The sequence below is a fragment of the Triticum aestivum genome, chromosome 7D (assembly GCF_018294505.1).
Source record: "Triticum aestivum cultivar Chinese Spring chromosome 7D, IWGSC CS RefSeq v2.1, whole genome shotgun sequence".
In the NCBI taxonomy this organism is placed as follows: domain Eukaryota; kingdom Viridiplantae; phylum Streptophyta; class Magnoliopsida; order Poales; family Poaceae; genus Triticum; species Triticum aestivum.
The window spans coordinates 89,806,124-89,827,615 of NC_057814.1; the positions used below are offsets into that span (position 1 = coordinate 89,806,124).

General features: G+C 46.4%; 1 protein-coding gene and 1 pseudogene across 1 annotated transcript; both read right to left on the reverse strand.

Moving 5' to 3' along the window:
* Positions 1-125: 125 nt before the first annotated feature.
* On the reverse strand, positions 126-2,032 carry LOC123167006 (uncharacterized; annotated as a pseudogene).
* Positions 2,033-8,328: 6,296 nt separating this feature from the next.
* LOC123168055 (cysteine-rich PDZ-binding protein) lies at positions 8,329-11,895 on the reverse strand. Its single transcript, XM_044585916.1, has 4 exons — positions 11,677-11,895; positions 11,410-11,527; positions 9,013-9,104; positions 8,329-8,593 (listed from the first exon to the last, which is right to left on the reverse strand). Exons 1-4 carry the CDS (start codon positions 11,690-11,692, stop codon positions 8,529-8,531), a joined length of 291 nt encoding a protein of 96 aa, XP_044441851.1. The 5' UTR covers positions 11,693-11,895; the 3' UTR covers positions 8,329-8,528.
* Between the last annotated feature and the right edge of the window lie 9,597 nt (positions 11,896-21,492).

Genomic DNA, 21,492 nt, shown 5'->3' on the forward strand with positions numbered 1-21,492 from the left:
ACCATTTCCAGATCACAGACGTAAACCAGATTTATTTCGCTAGCAGACCGTAGTAGACAGCAGCATTGTTCCTGAATATTCACCAAAATGAACCGTGAACCGTGCATGCAACATCATTGAGTCGATTTCCCCATAAAAGTGGTAGATAACGGGCTTGATTTCCTCATGAAATCAATGTTGACCATGAACAAACCTTCCACAAACAACAAATTAGGATAGGCATATGTCTACATCATACGATCATCGCTCAGCAGTTCAAAGCATCAACTAATCAGCCCGAGCTAATCAAGTGGCAGGACAAGCTTGGCGGCGTCGAGGCGCGGGTAGTGCCGGAGCACGACGCCCTTCATCTCCTCCGCGCCGCGCTCGTACCCCGCCAGCGCATGCTCCGCGAGCCGCCGCGTGTGCTCCTCGGACGCCAGGAACTGCTGCACCGCCGCCGTCTTGGCGCTCTCCAGCTCCGCCTCGGGCGCCCGCTTCGCCGCCGCGAGGTCGGCCTTTGCCTTCTCTAGCTCCGCCTCCGCGGCCTGCCTCGCCGTCTTCTCCTTGTCCAGCTGCTCCCACAGCGCCACGTTGTCGCGCTCCCGCGCCACCAGCTTCTCGTCCAGGTCCAGCGCGTAGCCTGACGAGAAGGAGACGTAGTTCGCGGCCTGCGCACGCCATAGTTGCCGCCGCACGGCACACACCAACAATGTGATCCGGGGTCCGGTCCGGACATACACCGACGGACGAACGATTTGGTTGCAAGAATACCTGGAGCATTGCCACGTAGCTCGACGCGACGACGTCGGAGGGCTTCGACGCCGCGAACTTGTCCTCCCGCGACGGCGTGACGATGCACTCTAGCACCTTCCGTGCGACCTTCCAGTCGGCTGTGTCGCCGTCGTGTATGTCGGGCACGGGCGAGTGCGGTGACCGCGGGTCAAAGCCCGGCATGGTACGCGTATCGGACACCGGGACGGCGCAGCCAAGCCCGTCTGTTGCAGTTGCAGTGGCCTCCTCCCATTTCCTCTTCTTCGCGGACAACGGCGGCGTGTCGCTGAGCGCCTCGCTTTTCACCTGCTCCGTCCCTGCTGCCGGCGCCGCCGTCTTCTTCACTGGCATAGTGTCAGTCATGTTGCGGACGGGCGGATCCACCTCTAGCGACTAAACAACAGCAGTGAAGCGGGTCGAACTCTTACCTTCGGCACCAGTAGAACGGGGAGAAGGCTGAGGTGCGCCGGCGAGGTTGGCGGACAAGGCCGCAGCAAGATTTGTCTCGCCGAGGTAAGCCCGGATATCAACCGCGGCGCCGCGTGCGCCTAGCAGCTTTTCCGCCCGCTGCCTCTGCTTGCTCGTCAGCACCAGATTTGCGGACGATCTCCTGGACGGCGGCTCGCCCCAACGCACGGGGCACAGCCATTGTCCCGGCGACGTCAGGAAGAAGAAACCCCCTTTCCACTCTCTCTCGGATGTGGTATAGTTGAGGCCAGTGAAGAGCACTCCGGCGGCGACCCTGCAGCGGATGTAGCACCAGCCGTTCCTGTTGTACAGCTTGAAGAAGTGCCACCCGTTCAGCGAGAGCTGGCCCGGCGCGAGGCCCAGGTGGTTGAGCGTGTCGCAGAAGAAGGCGTGCAGCGGGAATCGCACCCCGGCGGCCAGCGCGTGGGCGTACACGCAGACGGCCCCCGGAGGCGGCGTGCTGCACGCGCGCAGCTCGCCGGCGGGGCGCGCGAGGAACTCCCTTCCTGCAGAGGGCGTCGACGGCGGCCTGCGTGCGCAGGGTCGAGGCGATGCGCTCGGCGGCCGGCCCGGAGAGCGCGTCCGGGGCGGCGGCGTCGTCGTTGCTGTCCGTGTCGGTGTCGCTGATGAGGACGACGGAGGACGAGGAGGAGGAAGCCATCGCTGCGCTTCTGCACTTGGTGCCCTTGGTAGCTTCCGCCTCGACGACGACGGTGTCCTTGCCCGGCCGGAGGAGAAGCAGATGAGGGTTTTCTTGCTAGTACTCTGCTTTGGTTCGAGTCTGCTGCGGGCTGCGGCAAAGCAAAGTAGTGTTGGGTCAGAGTTTTGCATTTTGCATATGCAGCCCGGACCGGATTAGAAAGTAGTACAGACCCATACAAGTTTTACGACCCTGCCATGTGATGCAAATGCAAAATATTTTTACAGAATAAAGTATAAATTCTGAAATCAACTAAATATTCTAGGAAAATCCTAAAGAGACCAAAGCTTTATTGAGATAGTAGTAGTAGTATAAAAGAAGAATCCAAACTTTTTTACGCACATACATTGACCTATATGAACGCACACACAAAGTACCCCCACGAGCACCTTTGAGATACTCGTCCGGCGCAACATCTTGAATTTGACAAAGTCATCATAGTTAATGGGAACGTCTACTCCTACTAAACAAATATCGTTGGAAACTTTAAAAATAATTCAGAAAAATGTGAGTGCCCGTGTCAAGTCTAGAACTTGAATTCTTTTTTTTTTTGAGATGTAGAACTTGAACCTTGATGGGTTGGGTTGGCTCCATCATAAGAAATCTAACCATCTGAGCTACGCTCAGTTCGCAAATCCAAACATTTTTAGCGAGCAAATTAGAATTCTTCATTTACGAGCGTCGAAAATATTTCTTCTTTAACCTAGCATCTATGGACAGGTAAGTCTTCGAATATATGAATCTATGTGCGAAACAAACTGAACGGCAGGATACACTTACTAAAAAAAATCCCTACACACTTAGTCGGATGCTTCATAGAGAAAGAACAACCCCCACAAAATAAAAATTGTATGCAATTTTGACTATGGGATGCGGCAGAAAAAAAATGTGTTGAAACTCACCCAAGATTTTGCATAAAGTTAGACCTTGTGTTAGTTCCTCCGAAATTTGGGACTTCTTTGGTTCGTTGGATTATCAGAATGTTGAAATAGAGGGGAAATGTGAATGGATTGGATGTCATGTCACAGTGTTTACTTTGGAAAATTGAAATGCGAAAAATACGGAACAAAAGTTGTTTGGTTGCGTGACATGAAAATTCATAAATCTAAGTTAGACATTCGGTGCATGCCTTCGTTAGAACGTACTACAAATGAAATGCTGTAAAATTTGGACGGCACGGAGTTCTATCTTTTACATTCAAAATGCAATGTGTTTTGTGCGGAAAATGTCTACAAAAAATTACAGCTTTGTAAAAGTCAAACAGGCTACGTGGAAAACATACCAAGTCATGAAACTCCAGAATTTAATTAGATTTCTGAAGTGAGGAGTCATTTGGAGGGGAATTTTATATCCTACAGATGTGCTTTGAAACAATCATGCAACCAAACAAAATTTTGCAATCCACAAAAAAAAAATTCGAAGTGGCTCCCGTGTTTTTTTTTTTCTTGTTTTGTAAATTAAAGCGGACCAACTCCTGAGTCAAGGGGAAGTCTTGCAGGTTCTTTTGACTGTACCAGTAGTATAGTCGACGGGTATTCCTTCGGGCTCTCATTGGTTGGTTCAATGCGTGCATCCTCACGGGCCACCGGCAGTGAACCTGCTCTTCACTAGCTAGCGCGGGTTTGGCGTTGCAGACACGGCACATGTGGCCACAGTTGCCCAAGATCGCTCTGCTATGCAGAAGACACAGGCACGGAGGCAGAGTCTTGATCGGTGAAAGTGCATGCCGCTGCAGCACCGAGCACTACATGGCATGGACCACCCGCCTGAGGATCATGTGCATGTCCAGACGTCATGGCTAAGCGAGTAAAGATCAAACGACATGATGCGTTAGTAGGAAGCCAAGTATAGCACATATATTCAACAGGAAAACTGATTTTCTGGTATATATATCAGACTGACAAATTGACCCAGTATATGAGATTCAAATTAATGGTGATATGTTGTCTAAAAAATCATTGGTGGTCTCATTTGTTCGTCAGATAACTAATTAATGACACACACCGTAACTTTCTTCCTGTATGATTGGTAGACCTTAAATTCAACTCTAAGCAGTTCAATATTTCTCAATGATTCATGTTTAATCTGTGTGCTACGCATGCAAGCTTAGCATGTTTAGTTGCCCATGATAAAGCAGAAGTATTTATCCTGATTAAAGACCAACAGGGCATAAAATTTCAGCACAAAGCATAATTATTTAGATTGATTAAGAGCAACAGGTCATAAAGCTCAGTGCTAAAGAGTAGCAGAATGACATCAATTTTGCCATATACAGGGCTAATATAGAATTCTCAAAGTACCTATCGTTCGTACAAAGCAATAAAAGTCTGAGAGAGCATCCAGCAGTACTGATGCAACATATTATTCAGAGGTAGGCATTACTACAAGTAGTGAACCATCGAATAGAAGTTCACTGAAACAGCGCCCAGGCGATGCAAAGTCCAGCCACCATTACAGCAGCTCATTCATCCAAATAATGACTTATATAAGCTATTCTTACATAGCATATTGGAAAAAGAGTACAAAACCCATCATGGATAGAAAACTAAAAGTCATCCTTATATGATGTACCGGCAAAATAAAGTACTTAGTGCAGCTTCGATGGAGATTTGGATAGACAGCATAGTCTGCCGTCGACCTCAATTTAATCAGATGCCTAAAAGTAAGTACCGGAGAGTTACATCGGTAGTTATCAAAAAGAATGGTCACCAAGACAAAAAAAAAATGATCTCCTAAGAGAATGGTCTACCAACACGATGAAACAAATCAATTTGATAATTAATATGTTAATACATAAAATTATCTCGTAAAGGACACCATAACTGCATCAACACACAAGGGAAAATTATGTCCTAAAAGCATAATGTACTCACATTAATTATCAGTGCTCAAAAATATCATAACAAACCTGAGCAACCCAAGCAGCGAACAAAAGCCAATAGCAAATGCTCACTGGTCACAACAAAATGGGAAATCAGATGGGTCGACCCATATCACCAGTGAGGCTAACTAAAAGGAAACTAAAACCATGCCTGATCCAAGATTTTGTGGTGATACCAGTCATTAGTAAAACCCAAATAGTTTCCAATTATACAACTAAAGGAAACCACCCCCCGGGTGGTGCACTCTGCTTCTATTCATCTCTACTGGCTAGCTCTCTCCCTCTATCTTTGTTAAGCATTAGTAAATAACTAAATATAGTAAAGGACAAAATGACTTGGCAAAAGCAATCCACACAACAAAAAGAGAGATGCAAGGCAGCGATAATTACTTGTCGCATTGTTCTTTCGAAACTATACATATCTGTAATGTTCTTTTGAAACTATACATATCTGTACCAGTTGACCATGACCGCACAAATCTACACGACAACATGTTTTGAAAACATATCCTGAAGGGAAGATGGGCTGCATGAAAAAAGCAGGCCCAATTATCCATGGACAGCAGGATTGTACAACATGCTAAACTACAATAAAATGGAATATTTAAGTTACATCGCAATCTGTATAAATGTGCAAGAAACATTTTTTTCCTACATAGTTTTATATGTATTGTCCATCTCCCTCCAATATTCAGTACCAAGCAGGCTATAAATGTCATGGGTAGGATACAATCTATTACTCTGTTTTCGATAAGCTCTTTACACATATTAGTATGTTAGAACAAGGTAACAAGCTAAAAAATATTCTTAAAATGACATGAAGTTTTTAAACAAATCGTCATCAAATGGAAATTATTTGCATACTGGAAGATATATTGAGCCTTACCTCCAATATAAAGAAAAATAGAGAATAAACTTCTGACACTTTATTAGGCTGACGACCTTATACAACAAGTGGTCTGAAGTTACTCTGTTACCAATCTCCCGATTGAAAATGCCATGAAGAAGAAGTGTCTGTGAAGAAGTGATGAAACTTGTTCCCACAAGAATATATGTACATTTGAAATATATTAAATTGGTGGTAGCTAAGTCATTGACAATTTTGTGGTTCAAAATAATAGTATAATCACAATGCCCTATAAGCTACCAATTCAGCAGCCTGAACCCTGGCAGTTGTTTCTCTTCGCTCGATCTTCTAAGTAGGTTAAAAAGCTATTGTTTCCATAAATATTTGAATCACAGCCACCATGGCCCAGATATAAATATGACCCATTGACTTTGTTTTTGTTCTGGTCGCTAGCAAGCAAAACTCCACTGGCTGTATTCCCATTGGTGGCAAGATAATGGATGGAGCGGATGCATAACCACTCGACCAACTGCCATTTGACGATTAGTAACAACAGTTAGCTTTATATAACATGCACAGTACTAATTAAAGTAGAAATTAAAATGAAAAAAGAGTGTGCAAAAAAGGGATAGCCGCATGTGCAATTAAAGAGATATACACAATTTATTTTTTGTTTTCCTTTTCTTTTTTCCTATGTAAGAAAACAACTTATATTCTAAATAAACTTTTCGGACAAATCGACTAAATTTTTGTTTAAATTCGAATAATTTTAAATTTGAAAATCTACATAAAAGGAAATTTGGTGCAGAATGAATATATGTAAAGTTTTCGAACAAATCAACTAAATTTGGTTTGAAATCAAATAATTTTAACTTAAAAAATATAGTGCAGAGTGAATGCACATAAGTTCCTTTGGACAAAACGACGAAATTTTTGTTTGAATTTGAATAATTTTAAATTAAAAATCTAGATAAAAGGAAATATAGTGCAGAACCAATGTACATAAATTTTTCAGACAAATCAACTAAATTTTTGTTTCAAATCCACTAATTTTAACTTAGAAAATCTTGTACAGAATGAATGAAGATAAATTCTTTTGGACAAATGAATGAAATTTTTGTTTGAATTCGAATAATTTAAACATGAAAAATCTGGATAAATAAAATATAGGTCAGGATGAATGTATGTAATTTTTTTAGACAAAGCAGCTATTTTTTTTATTCGGATAATGTTGGCATTGGCCTGGTTGGATCGTGCTAGGCACCTGCTTCGTGTTCGCATCCAGGGGTGTGTAGCGATCATGTTGCATGTACTTTCCTCTCATGGTACCATAATCTACCACGGATACATCCTAAAGTACAGATCGACTCTACTCCGCCATTGTCGTGATGATAAGACAGGTGTGATGGCACGGAAGGGCTGTCCGTGAAGACCAAATTAAAAAAAAAAATGGATGGATCTTCGCCTGCTATGATATGCTGGATATGTGCCAGTGAAGTTGTTGATGACCTAGTGTGAGGCCGTCATGGTCTACCAAGGCATGCCCGACTAGCGAGAAATGCCCGGGTAGCTGTGGCATCGTCGTACGATAGAGTGAACTTTTTTTTGCCATGAATAATGAGAAGAGTTGTTGTCCGTCTTATCCTGCGCCAGGCCGGCGAGCATGATCCAATAGGTGACCGCCTCAGCGATCATGATCTAATAAGTAGAGACTCCTCTATCTCACCAAGAAGTTTCCCTTGTAATACAGGTCAGTCGAGGCAGCTCTCCCAAATGACACTTGGATAACTGATCTAGCGCATGGCAACATACAGCCGTTGTGGGCAGAGGTGCTGCGCCTCCGAAGATGGTTGCCGCCCAAAAACATTCAGCTAAACGAGAACTGCCGCGACGCGATCAGATGGAAACACGAGGTTTCAGGCGTCGCGTCTACACCACTACTATGCATACAACTGTCAGTTTCAAGGGTTTGATCAAGTCACGGCTCAGGAAGCTGTTCTGGCAGGCTTGGGCGCCGGGACGGCTGAATTATTTTTGTCTGGCTCCTGCACAAAAATCGACTTTGGTGCAACGACCGTATGCAAACAAGAGGTTGGCCAAATGGCTACTTGTGGCAGATGTGCCTACGTAACCTGGAATCCGCCGAACACCGCTTCTAGAATTGCAACATCTCCTACTCTGTTTGGCTCACATCAGCGCAATGTGGATGCACTTCTTTACATCCAGATACATGGAAGAAGAGCAAGAAGAAGAAAAAATAAAGAGCAAGAAGAGCACAGAAATCATCACGTCCATGATCGACGGAGCTAGGCCGGAGTTCCTTCTGTCCGTCTTACGGGAGATTTGGCAGGAGAGAAACAAAAGCACTTTCAGAGGAAAAATTGAATCCTCGACTGCAATTGTCAGGAGAACGCTGGAGTGATGGAGGCAGGCAGGAGCAGCAAAATTAGAGCACCCTTTTGGGGATCCACCGTGAGAATAATCAAATCAGGACTGATGCCTGTACTCTTTTGTACTCCCTCCGTGAAGAAATATAAGAGCGTTTATTTACCCTTGATACTTGGGTCACCTGACATTCGACCTTTGTATTCCCGTATGCTTCCTGCTAATATCAATATAAGCCAGCCATCAGCTGGATCTTTAAAAAAATATCTGATGACCAAATAGCTCGGGATAACAGAAGCATGTGCCAGGGCAGCAAAATCCACATTGCTCAAGGGTTCAAATTACAGAGACAACCGCGCCCGCTTACACAACTGTTAAAATTTGTTCTTTTCATAACGCGCATACAACACGTTTTTGCACAGCAATATCGCTAGTACATGGATGTCATGATCTTACATGTCAAACATACCAAGTCCACCACATGAGTATCCTACTCACACATTGCTTTGCTTGTACAGCTTCGTGTCCAGCACTTGCTTGCCACACATCGCACACACCCCTGAAAGTGGCCACCAGTATGAACAAAAAATTGGGAACTACTACAAAACATGCTAAAAATTGGCAGCCATAAGTTTGATCCTTTTACCAAATAGCGTGCTAAATACCAAGGGCACCTCTAGCCGAACACTCAAAATTTAACTCCTCAAACACCTTATCAAACCTTAACTCCTCAATTTTGAGGGGTTAAATAAAAACGGTTCTAGCAGAACCCGCAAACTTGAGGAGGTTGGGGCACTTGTGCCCAAATTTGAGAAGTGCAGTTAAATCCTTTCGAGGGTTCGGCTAGAGTTGCCCTAAGACTATATTACTAGATAAATTCCATGATTAGCAGACAAACTTAATGTGCCAGAAATAACCACCGCCAAAGAAAAACAATACATGTTGTATAAGCTGTTCCAAAAGGAGTTTGCTGCTTACCTTTTGAATAGGCACAGGTGTGGCAGTATTTACCGTCCTGGTGCACCTGTTGCTTACAGATTATGCATTTGGTATTTCCATAAGGAGTCCACCTGATATTCAGTGGTACAGCAGAGTTAGACTATAATATCTTGAAATAACAATTTGAACATGTATATCGTCCATACAAGTGGCTATTTCCTGTAAAAACACCCACAAACAGCTCATTTACGACAGATGTCATTCTCTCCTCTGTCACACCACCCTCTACATCTCACCCCGGCAGACAAACATTGGCTATAGGTGCACACTGCATCAAGATCATTCACCATGGAAGAGTTTACATATGGATATCACAAGCGGACACAAGGATCTTGGCCAATAAATGAAGATAACAAATAGCACAATGAGATCTCAAGGCTTCAACATAAAGCAATATTTGAGTCTTAAGGTTCAACCATCAAAGTTACAACTGAAAATATTTGTTCCTTCTCCATATCTAAGGCCACAAAACCGAAAACTGGATCAATACCAAAACCGAAATAGCCGAATTCTTGGTTTTGGAATCCTCTATTACGTTTTCTATTTCAGTTTTGCTGGATGTAAGTCGCCTGAATTTCGAATTTGGATCAGTCGATTCCGTGGAGAAGGAAGCAACAGCTACAGAGCCGGCGGTGGTTTGGGGGAAGCAGCTTCCTTGTCTATCTTAGGGTGCTGGGGGGAGAAGCATCCTTCTTGTCTATCTTAGGGGTGCATCAGGGTGCAGGTTTGCCGGCGAAATCGGTAACTCACCGGCTGTAGAGGGATGGCCCGGGGCGGCGGCAAGCATGGCGGTGGGGTAAGGTCGAGGGGAGGGCGGGGCGGTCGCGGGAGCGCCGCTGGCCGCGGGTGGAGGAGGCAGGCGGTCCGGCCAGCGGTTGTTGGCGGTTCATTGGGAGGAGGAAGACGATGAACAGTATTTTCAGAGGTAGAACAAGAAGATCTGGCCATTCCTTTTGCATCCAACGGCAGGGAACAAATCGACTGACCCCAAAAACAAATTCATTGACTGGTCTCTAGTCATTCCCTTTCTATTTCTACTGAACTAAGTTAAATTCAGCAGAACAACAACCTGGGCCTAAAGCCCATTGTTCCATTGAGCCCTGACCTGGTACTAAGGTACATGCTGCTGGCCGCCACTCCACTAAAGAAAGAGATGCTGACTGCTCATGTAAGCCTGAAGCCCACAAGTCACAACCCTAGCCACGTCTTCATTAGATCCCCTCATGAGAGTTTGAGTGAAAACCGAGCACTACAGCCAATGGGCCAAGGAATTGCAGCCGCCTCGACCTCTGCAGCAGGCACATCCATCTCCTACGACGAATGTGTCTGCTGTACCAGCACAACGAGCGCCGCCACCGTAGAATCTCTAGCAGCAGTCGGCGCCTCCGGTCATGCTCTGCCGCCCCAACCAACGGCATCTCCAGGTCCTCTGGAGGCCAGTCTCGATTTTTGCCAAGCGTGCATGCCATGCCATCTTTAGATCATCCTCTCACCTGTTCTAATAATTTCTTCACGCCTCTCCCTGCTTTAAAACTATGCTCGGTGCAGCTGGGTTTAAACCGAAACAAAACCAAATTTACATTTAAACAGAATTTTTTGGTTTGTTGTTGTTGCTAAATTCGGTTGTCAGCTGTGGCTAACCTAATTTGGAAAAAAAAATCTACAAGAAGCAAATTGCGCCCACCCCTATTCCGTATGAATCCCTACCCTATCATGAGCCATGTAAAATCAATACACTTCTATTACAATTCCTGCCCTCTTCCTTCCCCTTCCGTTTTAATCCATTAATCAACACTGCACGCTCTTGGTGGCTGGAGATGGTTGCATTGTCATGAAATAATCTGGACAGCCTGATCTAGTTAGGAGAGGAATGAGTCCACAAAGACAACCTTTTTCTCAAATTTCCTTTGGGTGGTTCGAGCGTCAAGTATACGAGACTGGTATTAAACTCAACCATAAAAAAGTGTAGTCACTGCCAATATTCGCATGATGATCCATTACCTCTTACAACCAAAGATCCGCCGTGACTGATTGCAAGATGCATTATCCTATTACTCTGCAACAGCTGTTTTAACATAGGCTAAGAAAATTGAAACCGGTGTAATCACCCCAGTACCACTTTCCTTAACATACAAGTGAAATCAGCTATTACCAACTAATCTATAGCAATCTAATAGTACTACTACTAATAGTGAATTCGTGATGGAATGGATTTTTCAACTCCCTCAAAATCCTCCATCCAACCAATCACCCCAGCACTCAGATTTCCAGAACCAATACCGGTCAGAAAGATTCCGCTCGAAATAGGGAATTATAGCCTCGTCAACGTGAAAGGGTCAACGCGGTTTGACAAGGGGAAAGGAAGGGGGATCCAACCTGCTCTTCTTGGAGAGGAGCTTGTTCTCGTTGATCTTGCGGCCGCCGCCCTCGTAGGTGTTGCTGGCGCCCTCCTTCCACTTGTCCGGGACGATCACCTTCCCCAGCTTCTTCTCGCCTGCAAAAGGAGGACCGCGCACGAATTAGAAGACAAGATCCTCATGGAAGACACGAACCCTAATTCTAGGGCGGAAGAAATTGACGAGATCGAGTGGATGGATTGGCCGATCCAGGAGCAAGTGGGGCGTTGGGGGGGAGGGTTCCTACACTTGGTGCACACCATCGCCGCCGCCGCCGCCGGAGATCGTTTTCTTTTTCTCTTGCGATGCTGGTGATCAGGATCTGTCTGGAAGGGAAGAGGAAAGGAGATGGGACAGACCCGGGTCGTCGGGTCGGATCGGGGGGACCTCCTATCCAGCGCGTTCAGCGCCGCCGAACAAAACTGGCGCTCACTGCGGCGCTTTGGTGGGCCGGCCCACGAACACGCAGCAGCAGCCAAAAAAACATTGAGCTGAGGATTCGAACTCTCGACGCTAAATAGCCGTACGCGCTTCGCTAACCACTAGACCAACATCACACTACTGACCCACAATACCGCACAAATCTTTAGGCTTTGTTTGGTACTCCCTCCGTTTGGAATTACTTGCCGCAGAAATAGATGTATCTAGACGTATTTTAGGTCTAGATACATTCATTTCCGATTCATTTCCGAGAGAAGTAATTCCAAACGAAGAGAATAGAAGAAATGTACTTGCAACAATGGTGCAGATTACGCAAAATAACAAAAAAGGCTCATATAATCTGTTGCAAGTACTATCAACGGTTCAAATGAAAATGTTACGTGCATACATGCCACGGTCCAAATGAAAAATACAAGATGTTCGATCAACGAAAGTCAACAGTTAATTACAACATAAATTTGATCAGCAAATGCTCCGAGACATGTTTGCGGGCTACACGGTGTGGAGGAGACTTGTGGCAGCAAAGCGGTCACCCGTCTTCTGCAAGATCAGGTCCCTATAAAAAATAGATGAATTGGTACAAGGGTTAGATGCGGAAAAAAAACTGAACAAATAAAAAATATGGAGCCACTTTAATATTTCAACCTTGGATGTTCATCTGTTATTTGTTGGCACCCAAACATCAGATCAAAAGAATTAAACAGAAAAAGTAGTACACACGTACAACATGATGATGGAATCAAACCAAGACATAGGTCAATGGTGAATTCAACGAAATCATCAAAGGCAGAAACACAAGGTTCATAACGAACAAACAAAAAATCTCAAGCAGATCGCAGAGTTAAAATTCAAACAACTGGCATCTTCCGAAGTGAAGCAAAGCACATTTGAAACTAACTAGAATACGTCTGGACTCCTAAAATTCTTAGAATGTGTTAAAAGCTCGCAATGAAATATTGCCCTGGATGTATGTAATGTTTATTTCCTTCAAATTCAAACAACTATTCAATGAAGCTCGCAATGTGGACTATTTCCTTGCTGGCTAGGGGCTTTATGTATCCTAAGAAAAACATGTTCAATTTTTTTCAACAAATCATGAGATTTACCGCCAAGAAACTACAGCCACATTGAGTAGAAAAGACAGCATTAGTAAGATCATGTAGTACCTCAACTGCAACATTCTGGATAGATAATCAGTTGCAAAAGCAACACAATTAGTTCTTACGTCCAACCAGCCAACAAATGAAACAGCTAGCGAGTTGGTTGTCCGAAAACAAATTATTCAGATTGTTCTGATTTTGAAGAACAAATTACTTGAAAACAAAACATTAAATTTGGTTGGGCCTCTTTAAGCCTGAATATTATGCAAAGAATTTCCTTATGACCGTAGGTTGTTCAGTTTTGGTTCAGGGATCAGACCCTTTTTTCTGACTGAACATTATTCGGAAATAAGCACATTCAGTTTGGCTCATCAGACATTAATTCATACAAAGATGAACTAGATAAATCATATATGTGTACAACAAAGAAACAATCAGTGTTAATTCATTCAAAGATGAACTAGATAAATCACATGTATCATCTTATGAATCCATCATGGCACTAATCATACAAAGATGAACTGGTACTAGTGCTACTTGATCATACAGACAAAGATACTATATATGTAGCTGAAACAGTAACTAACTAATTAATTTGGCATGAAACAGTAACAAAGAAAATGCGGTCAGCCCAGCATCATCTTTGTGGGATTTTTTGCGGGTCAGTGCAGCGTTGTTGCGGAATGGCCCGCCCACCTTGCAATCTGAGGCGTGAGCAACAACTGATACCAGCAGTTTTAAGTTTGTCGGTCGAACCTTGTGTTGTGTGTGGTTGCTTCTTTCCTGTAGAGTCAGCAGCTAGCTAGCGGTGTAATTAAGCTGTACTAGGTAGGGAAAAACAAGCAAGTACTAGGTACCCTTCCAGTTTTGTTTCAAACAAACAAGAACAAGTAACAATGTAGGTAGTACCAGCAGCAATCTGGTTCAAGCCTACTTAGTACTCCCTCCGTTCCAAAATAGATGACCCAACTTTGTAAACAGAAGAAGAAGAAGAAAAACTACTACAGACTGAAACAGATAAATGGGCCAGCCCACCTTGTCCTTAACCGGCGCCTGCAGCGCCGAATAGGAAATGGGCAGTGGCGAATCTACAGAGAAAATGGAGGGTGGGCTGGGTTGTCTGTGTCATGCGAATATATGTTGTATTGGGCCTTTAAATTAGTAGTAAAAACTAATTTTCCAAAGCTGGAGGGAGGGGGGGGGGGGGGGGGGCTTAAGCCTGTTAAAGCCCCCCTAGTAGATTCGCCACTGGAAATGGGACCTCCTATCCAACGCGTTCAGCGCCGCCGAACAAAACTGGCGCTCACTGCGGCGCGTTGGTGGGCCGGTTAGGAAAATTGCCCTTAACCGGCGCCTGCAGCGCCGAATAGGAAATGCCCGGATCGGGCGCCCCTATGGGAAGCCTCACGTCGGGGCTGCCCCAGATGGGCCAGCCCATCCGTGCGGGAGGCCACAGCCTGTTTTTTCTTTCTGTTTTCTATAGTTCAAAATAACATGCAAAAAATGCACAATGCTCACTGTAAAAATGGTACAAACTTGCTGTAAAAAAATTACAGTAAGCCTTCAAACCAGCCTACAAACTTTGAATTACACAAGAAAATAATAATAATAATAATAAAGTAGGATGAAGACAATAAAAATCATACAAGTTCACCATAGAAATTAAAAATTACACCAAGGGTGGAAAGAAAACCTCGAAATTAGGAAATACCAAAACAAAGACACGCTAATTGCAGCAACATAAACACAGTAAAAAATTATACAAGCTCATTGTAACTATAATATTTCAATAAAAAGATCTAGACGAAGGAAGAAGAGCAGATTTTTACATGATCGGTGACACAAAACTGAAAGAAACCATGCCTCATTACACCACACTGTAGATCGTGAACATTCACACTGATGAAATTTCTGAACTAGAAACAACAGAGCAAAGCAAAGGCTCACACATAGCAACACACAAGTGAAGAATTTACACTGAACTATACATCAACAATTGAACTACTGGAAAGTGTAAAGAGATGAAAATTAACAAACTGGGGACAACCATGAAAGATCATACAAGAGAAGAACCACAGGTTAGAAAATCCTTCAATTCCAACTCCTTTTCTCAGGTTTAGTGAATTTCCCCCTGCTCTAAGATTCAACAACATGTAAAATCACCACATGGAAAGCACAGATCACATACTCTCTAATCCACATAGTTTATTCCACATAGCACTCCCGTTAAAATCAAAAGAAATGGTCAGTTTTGTTTCAAAAGCAAAAGAACTAGCATATTACCACATGAACTAGTATATACACCGACAGAAAAAACCATTTCAAAAGCACTACAGGCAAAAAAAGAAACTTGAAATTTACAGTAGCAAAACATTGAAATTGCATGCTAGTCAAGCAGGAATTCTTGTGCACAACGAAGTATCTTACAAAAAACTAGAATTAGCTGTTGGGGTTTACCACCGAAAAATCTATACAAAATTGACAGTATATATAGCAGTAAAGTTAGATGCAATGCTACACAAAACATGGAAAAACAACAGAAACGCTTCTAAAAAAATGATCGAATACTCGAAACAGGCTTTGGCCCCGCTTTATATATACAGCACACCGAACAGAGTACACGGTCGAACGATACAAGATGGTGGGGTAGCCCTCATACAATGCTAATCCTAAGATAACCGGATCACGCAGACACTACGCTACCAAATGAAAGCATTGGGAGCACCGAGTACAACATCACACACTCCCTAAACATCAAAGCTCCATGACAACGCCCCCAGGATGGAAAACGGCGCAGAGCGTCGCCGTTGCCGAGTCCAAAAGGGACTTGGGTCTTCACCCGGAACCCTGGCACGACGAGGAGCACCACGACGACGTCTTCAGGAAGATAGCGGCGCCCGCAAGCATCACCGTCGTCGATGACAGAGCGCAGAGCTTTCGCTCGGCAGCTCCCCTGTACCACACGAGATCTTCAGGACAGGTGCAATGAGTTTAGCGTCCCAAGTCAGGATCGGGACGACACCACTGCCAAAGACAGGGAGAATGCCCGGGCCACCCATCGCCACTCTCCTGCCGCCCACATGACCAAGAGAGAAAGCCACCACCACCGACATGGTGCCTGCCTAAAAGCCAACCATGCGAACCGCCATCCGAAGCCGCCGCTCCGGCATCCATGTCCGAGCCACCACCATCCGTCCACATCACGGAGCACCAACCTTGGGAGGAGGAAAGAAAGGGGTCTCCTTTCACTCCTAGCCCGGCATTAGTCACGGGATCTGGGTCGATGCCCCCACAGTAGGGGGCGTCCACTCCCGCGTCCCCAGCCAGTACCGATGGACCGGGGGGGGACACAACCCCATGACTACCGACGGCCGCCGCCGAGCCCGCTCGCGCGACGCCTCAACCATGGTCATCGGCACCAATCTGCCCAACGGAGAAGCGATGTCCCCGACCACCACCAACGACCGCCGTGCCCGCAAGGAACCGCGAGCACATCCCAGGCCAGGCCCGACACCTCCTACCCGAAGCAGCAGCTCTGATCTGCCCCGGGCCTCGATCTGGCCCGCCCGAGCACAAACCCTAGATCTGCGCCGACCCCATTGCGCGTGCGGCCGGCGACGCACCACCAGCGCCCGCCCAGCCCCGCGCACCGTAGGCACATCTCCGGGGGCAGGAGGCCGCCACCACCATGCTACGCTGCCCGCAAAGCCCCAGCTGCAGCACTGCCAAAGCCCGCAAGGCACGCCAGCCCCGCTCCTGCCAAGGCCCTGGACAAGCCCTAGCCAGTAGCAGGGCACCACCGCCGCCGGCCCCTGGAGCCAAGAAGCAGAAGACCCACCGGCCATAGCCGCCGCGGCCCGCGCCGACCGCCGGCCGAACAACCGCCGCTGCCCATACACGCACCTCCGCTGTGTAGCCCTTCACGTCGCCGCCACGTCCGTGCCGAAGAAGCACGCCGGAACGCCGCCGCGCCCTGACACGAGGAGGTCGGCCCGCGCCACACCCGCCGCGCGAGGGAGAAGCCAAGCCCCGCCGCCACCGGCGCCGGTCGGGCTTCGCCCGGCCGCGCCTTTTGGCGGCGGCGAGGCTGGAGGAGGGATGCGGAGGGTTGCTGGTGACGGAGATCGAAGGCCCTCCTCGACGCCCCGCGGGTGGCGTCGGGGGAGGGGATTTGGTTCTGGCTTGATAATGTTGCCCGCTTGCTCTCCAAAATGATCAAATACTACCCAACAAAGACAAACCCCGACAAACCAGAAAAAAATTGCCCTCAAAATAATAACCTTGGAATTACAGTGTGATTACCCTAAGACTGTAGTGTACATATACTAAAAGTAGACTGCAAATTGCACTGAAATTTCTCTCAATGTACATTGTAATAATCAGGGTAATTACACTGAAAGTATGCATTTAAATTACACTGTTACTTCCCTCAAATTACAACGTAATTGCCATGAACATGCAGTGTAAGTGCAATGTGATTTACAGTGTAATTACAGTGAAAGTCACTGCAAAATTGAACTGAAACTATATTGTAATTTCCCTGAACTTACAATGTAAATACCCTTAATTTACACTATAAATACACCTGAAATTACAATTCCCAGTGATTACCCCTGAAAAAAATCCAGTGTAACTACCCTGAAATTACAGTAAAAATTAGTACTTGATTGCCCCTGAAAAAATCCAGTGTAACTACCCCTGAAATTAGACTGTAATTACAGTAAATATTAGTACTATGATTGCCCTGAAAATTACAGTGTAATTACCCCTAAATTACTGTGTACTCGTTGTAATTGCACTATGGTTGACACTGAAAATTGCATATGATTACTATGTAATTACCCTTGAATTTACACTGTAATAGAAGTGTAATTACACTGAAAATCCTATGAATGTGGCTGTTCATTAGGTTTCAGAAAATGAAATAAAACTAAATCTAAGAAGCCCGCGGAAGGAAGAGCAACAGATAATGGAGAAAGAGAGCAAAGGAAAAAACAAAGAAGAGAAAGTTAAAGAAAGGGAAATGGAGTAGTATACTAGAGGAGAGGAAAGTTAATAAGAAACGATTGAGTTGTAATTTGATAGAAAGCATTGATGCTACTTATTAAGTACAAAAAAAAATCAGATTCTTTCCCTGGATTTATATTACATTTTTCTTACTTACATGATAGTTTTTTGGTACTTAGTCTTACAAAATTTTAACAACCGAAAGAATATGCTGACTAGGCTAACATAATCATATAAGAGTTTTCCAAAAAAATATTTAAAAATAGTAAAGTACGTTAAAAAGAACTGCAAAAATAAACTTACCGTCAATGTTTTTGTATCCACTTGATAGGAGTCGTATGCATGTATTATGAGTGGCGGCTGCTACAAATTAGCCGACTGATTTCCTGAAGAAATCAATCGGGTGGTGGGCCGTCGGATCCTTCCTCTTGCAGCGTTGGAATAGCTCTATATTGACTTCATGCTCCCTACTAGTAGTAGAGAAGTCGTAACGCCACTGGGAAATACAGTGCGAAACAAAACAACAAATAAAGGGACTGTCTATTTGACATAAAATAGAGATTACAAAGCTTTATTACAGCAATATAGAAAGTGTAAATTACATCGTTGATCTATGGAAGTTAGTAAATTTAGAAAGAGCTGGAAATACATGGGGCACTGATGTAAGAACTAGATAAATACAGTAGAAAACGAAATTGAAAAATTACAACATTGATCTAAGAAAAATTACAGTGTAGAAAGAGCTGGAAATACAGACCAATGACGATGCAAGAATTGCTCAAGTCAAAATACAAAAGTCCAACGTGTAAAATTACAACGATGACCTATGAAAAAAAGGAAAACAATCTAAGGAGTAGGCTAAAAAAATTGTTATTACCAAAGATAAAATCGTGCATCAAGCTCTTACACATTGACATGAAAACAGTAAAAATACCTAAGAAGCAGGCTAAGACAACACTAGAGACAAGAGATCCAAAATGAAAATACTACCTATTATTGTGACCATGAAACTGTAGATATTACAAAAGCTCACTATAAAAGCAAAGGACGGACAATTTTTCAAAAGTAATACAACTGACTAGCCTGCCCCTGTTTTGGCTGCACCGCTTCAGTCGTCCGCGGTTCCATTCCATGGTCAGGCTGCCTCCTCTTCTGCGTGTGCCCCTGTGGTGGACACAACAGAGCGCTGGCAACGATCCTGGCCTAGGGACCTTGGGGCAGGTTGCAGCGGGACGACACCCTGCCTTCGTCGCCAGTCGCACCTGTCCCCACTGGAGGAGGTTCTGGCTGCTGCTTCGGGTTTCCCCCCATTGCAGCATGAGCAGGCTGAAACCACTGCACAGCCCAGGAACATGTCACCTGATGCAGTTTTCAGCTCTTTCGGGGACCTTGGGATCTCCATGCCAGGCAACCTGCAACACTGTCACATTGGGGATGGCCACTGGTTAGACCAAGCTTTGGGGATACAAGATGCTGCAACGTCAGGACAATGGGGCCAGGAGAGGAGCCATCTGCCGGCTGTAGACACAGTGGTAAATGCTACTCCCTCTGTTCCAAAATATAGTGCTTCCTCTATTCCCGTGCTTCAACTTTGACCATAAATTTAACCAACGAGACCGACTGCGGCGGGAGCAAAAGTTATACCAATGAATTCGTATTCAAAAGAAGTTTTCAACTATATAATTTTTTCTCCTGCCGCAGTCGGTCTCGTTGATTTAATTTATGTCAAAGTTGGACCTCGGGAAACGCGGGCGCACTATATTTTGACATGGAGGGAGTACTACTAGACAGGCCAAGTTCAGCAGTGGAGGGGGCCAAGTGCATCCAGTTAGCAGTTGGGATGCTTATGTGGCGAGAACGCCAGCCATTGACTTCTCTGCAGTGCAAGGGCCACCTCCCAGTGGGCTTAAGAAAATTTGTTTTGGGCCTGGGACGCAGCTTGCCCAACAATGCTCAGTCAGGGGACGCAAGAGACTGATCCATCTGGAAACTGGTTGATGCAATTATCTCAAGGGTGGCCTCTCTCCCGTCTGACAGACAGCGCCGCTTTGTTGAGCGCGTAGCAGCCCTGCTATCCCCATCTCTGCTGACTGTTCCTCCCTCAGAAGATACATCCACTAACGAGAGGAAGTTCCCAGATCCCCCCCCCCCCCCCGCGCGCGGCCCCCACGTCGTCCGCTTCGGGCGGCGACTAGGGTTTCCCCGTCGCGCCGCCGCTCCCTCACCCTCCCTCCCTCGCCGCCACCTGAGTTAGCCGCCGGATCCGCGCGTGCGGCCGCCCCCGTGAAGGTGGCGGCGAGGCCTCGGTCGCTCCTTTCCTCGAGGAGGACCTCGGATCTGGGGCGGCGGCCCTTCTTGGCAAGGCGGCGGCGCTGTCTCGGCCGGCGTCGTTCGCGGGTGTGCTCTGGCCGGCGGCCTCGACCACGCGGGTGGTGAGGCGTCGGCGCGTGGCGGCGGCGGCGCGGAGGTCTCCCCTCCTCGTCAGATCTGAGGGTGGCTCCTTTCCCCTGTCTTCCTCGTCCCCGCCGCTTCTTGCCTGCCTCCCTCCGAGCGCCGATAAGATGTGGGTGGGTGACCGGTGGTCTGGTTTTGGGCCGCGGGAAACCGTTGGCCGGCGTGGCCGGCTTGGCAGCAGCGACGTCCCCGACGCCGTCTCCTCCTTGGAGGTGCTGCAGAGGCCCTTCCCCTTTCCACCCTTGTTCCTCCTCCCGGGTGAAAGCCCAAAATCCGGCTTGGATTGGGCGGTGACGGCGCGTTGTGCGTCGTGTTCCTCCTTGGGGGCGCCGCCTGGGGAGGGTTGCGTTCAGGTGAGGGGTTCAAGGTCGGAGCTTGGGTGGCTTGGGTGGTCCGGCGACGGCGGTGTCACTAGGTTCGGCATGGCTGTAGGCGTTCGGCTGCCTGGCAATGCTTCTCGGTGGCCTGTCGGTTCTCTTGATGCCTCTGCTGCCTTCTTCAGTAGCTGCACCAGGTGGTTTTCCTGCAGCTCTCAGGCGTTCTAGGTTGTGGCGATGCGGCAGTCGCGGAGTGCTCGAATGTTCATGTGGTGAAGTGCTGCGGCTGCTCCAGGTCCCGAAGCTCACACGTCCCCTGCTCTAGGGTGAGCGTCTCTCAAGTCCGCCGGGTACGGCGCCTTGCGAGCCATGGCGAGAGGGAAGGGTCCCTCTGCGGCGTGAGAGACGGCGGATGTGTGGTGGCTTCTACTTGGGTGTTGGTCGGGCTCACTCACCACTCTATGTTGCAAGCAGGTCCTCGTCGTGCTCGTGTGTGCCTCATCCCTAGTTGGCTGTTTGGCTATAGTCTTCGGCTAGGACAAGCTTCGAGCTTTGTTTTCCTGTATTCTTTTTGTGCTTGTGTGACCCGTTGAGTTGTAAGCCTCCTAGAGTGTCCCCTTGTATCGTTTAGTCGTGGGGGTTTGTGTGTGTCTGTATTTCCTGGCCGGTTGATGGCTTTGTTAATTCAAAGCCGGGCTCTCTGCGAGCCTTCGTTCTAAAAAAAAAAAGATACATCCACTGCCC

What these genes read in the sequence shown, in the direction of transcription:
- LOC123168055 (XM_044585916.1), bottom strand. An exon ending in CTCCTCTCCAAGAAGAGCAG is followed by an intron (nt 9,105 to 11,409) that starts GTTGGATCCCCC and finishes ACTGAATATCAG; the next exon opens with GTGGACTCCTTATGGAAATA. An exon ending in CACCTGTGCCTATTCAAAAG is followed by an intron (nt 8,594 to 9,012) that starts GTAAGCAGCAAA and finishes GGCCACTTTCAG; the next exon opens with GGGTGTGTGCGATGTGTGGC.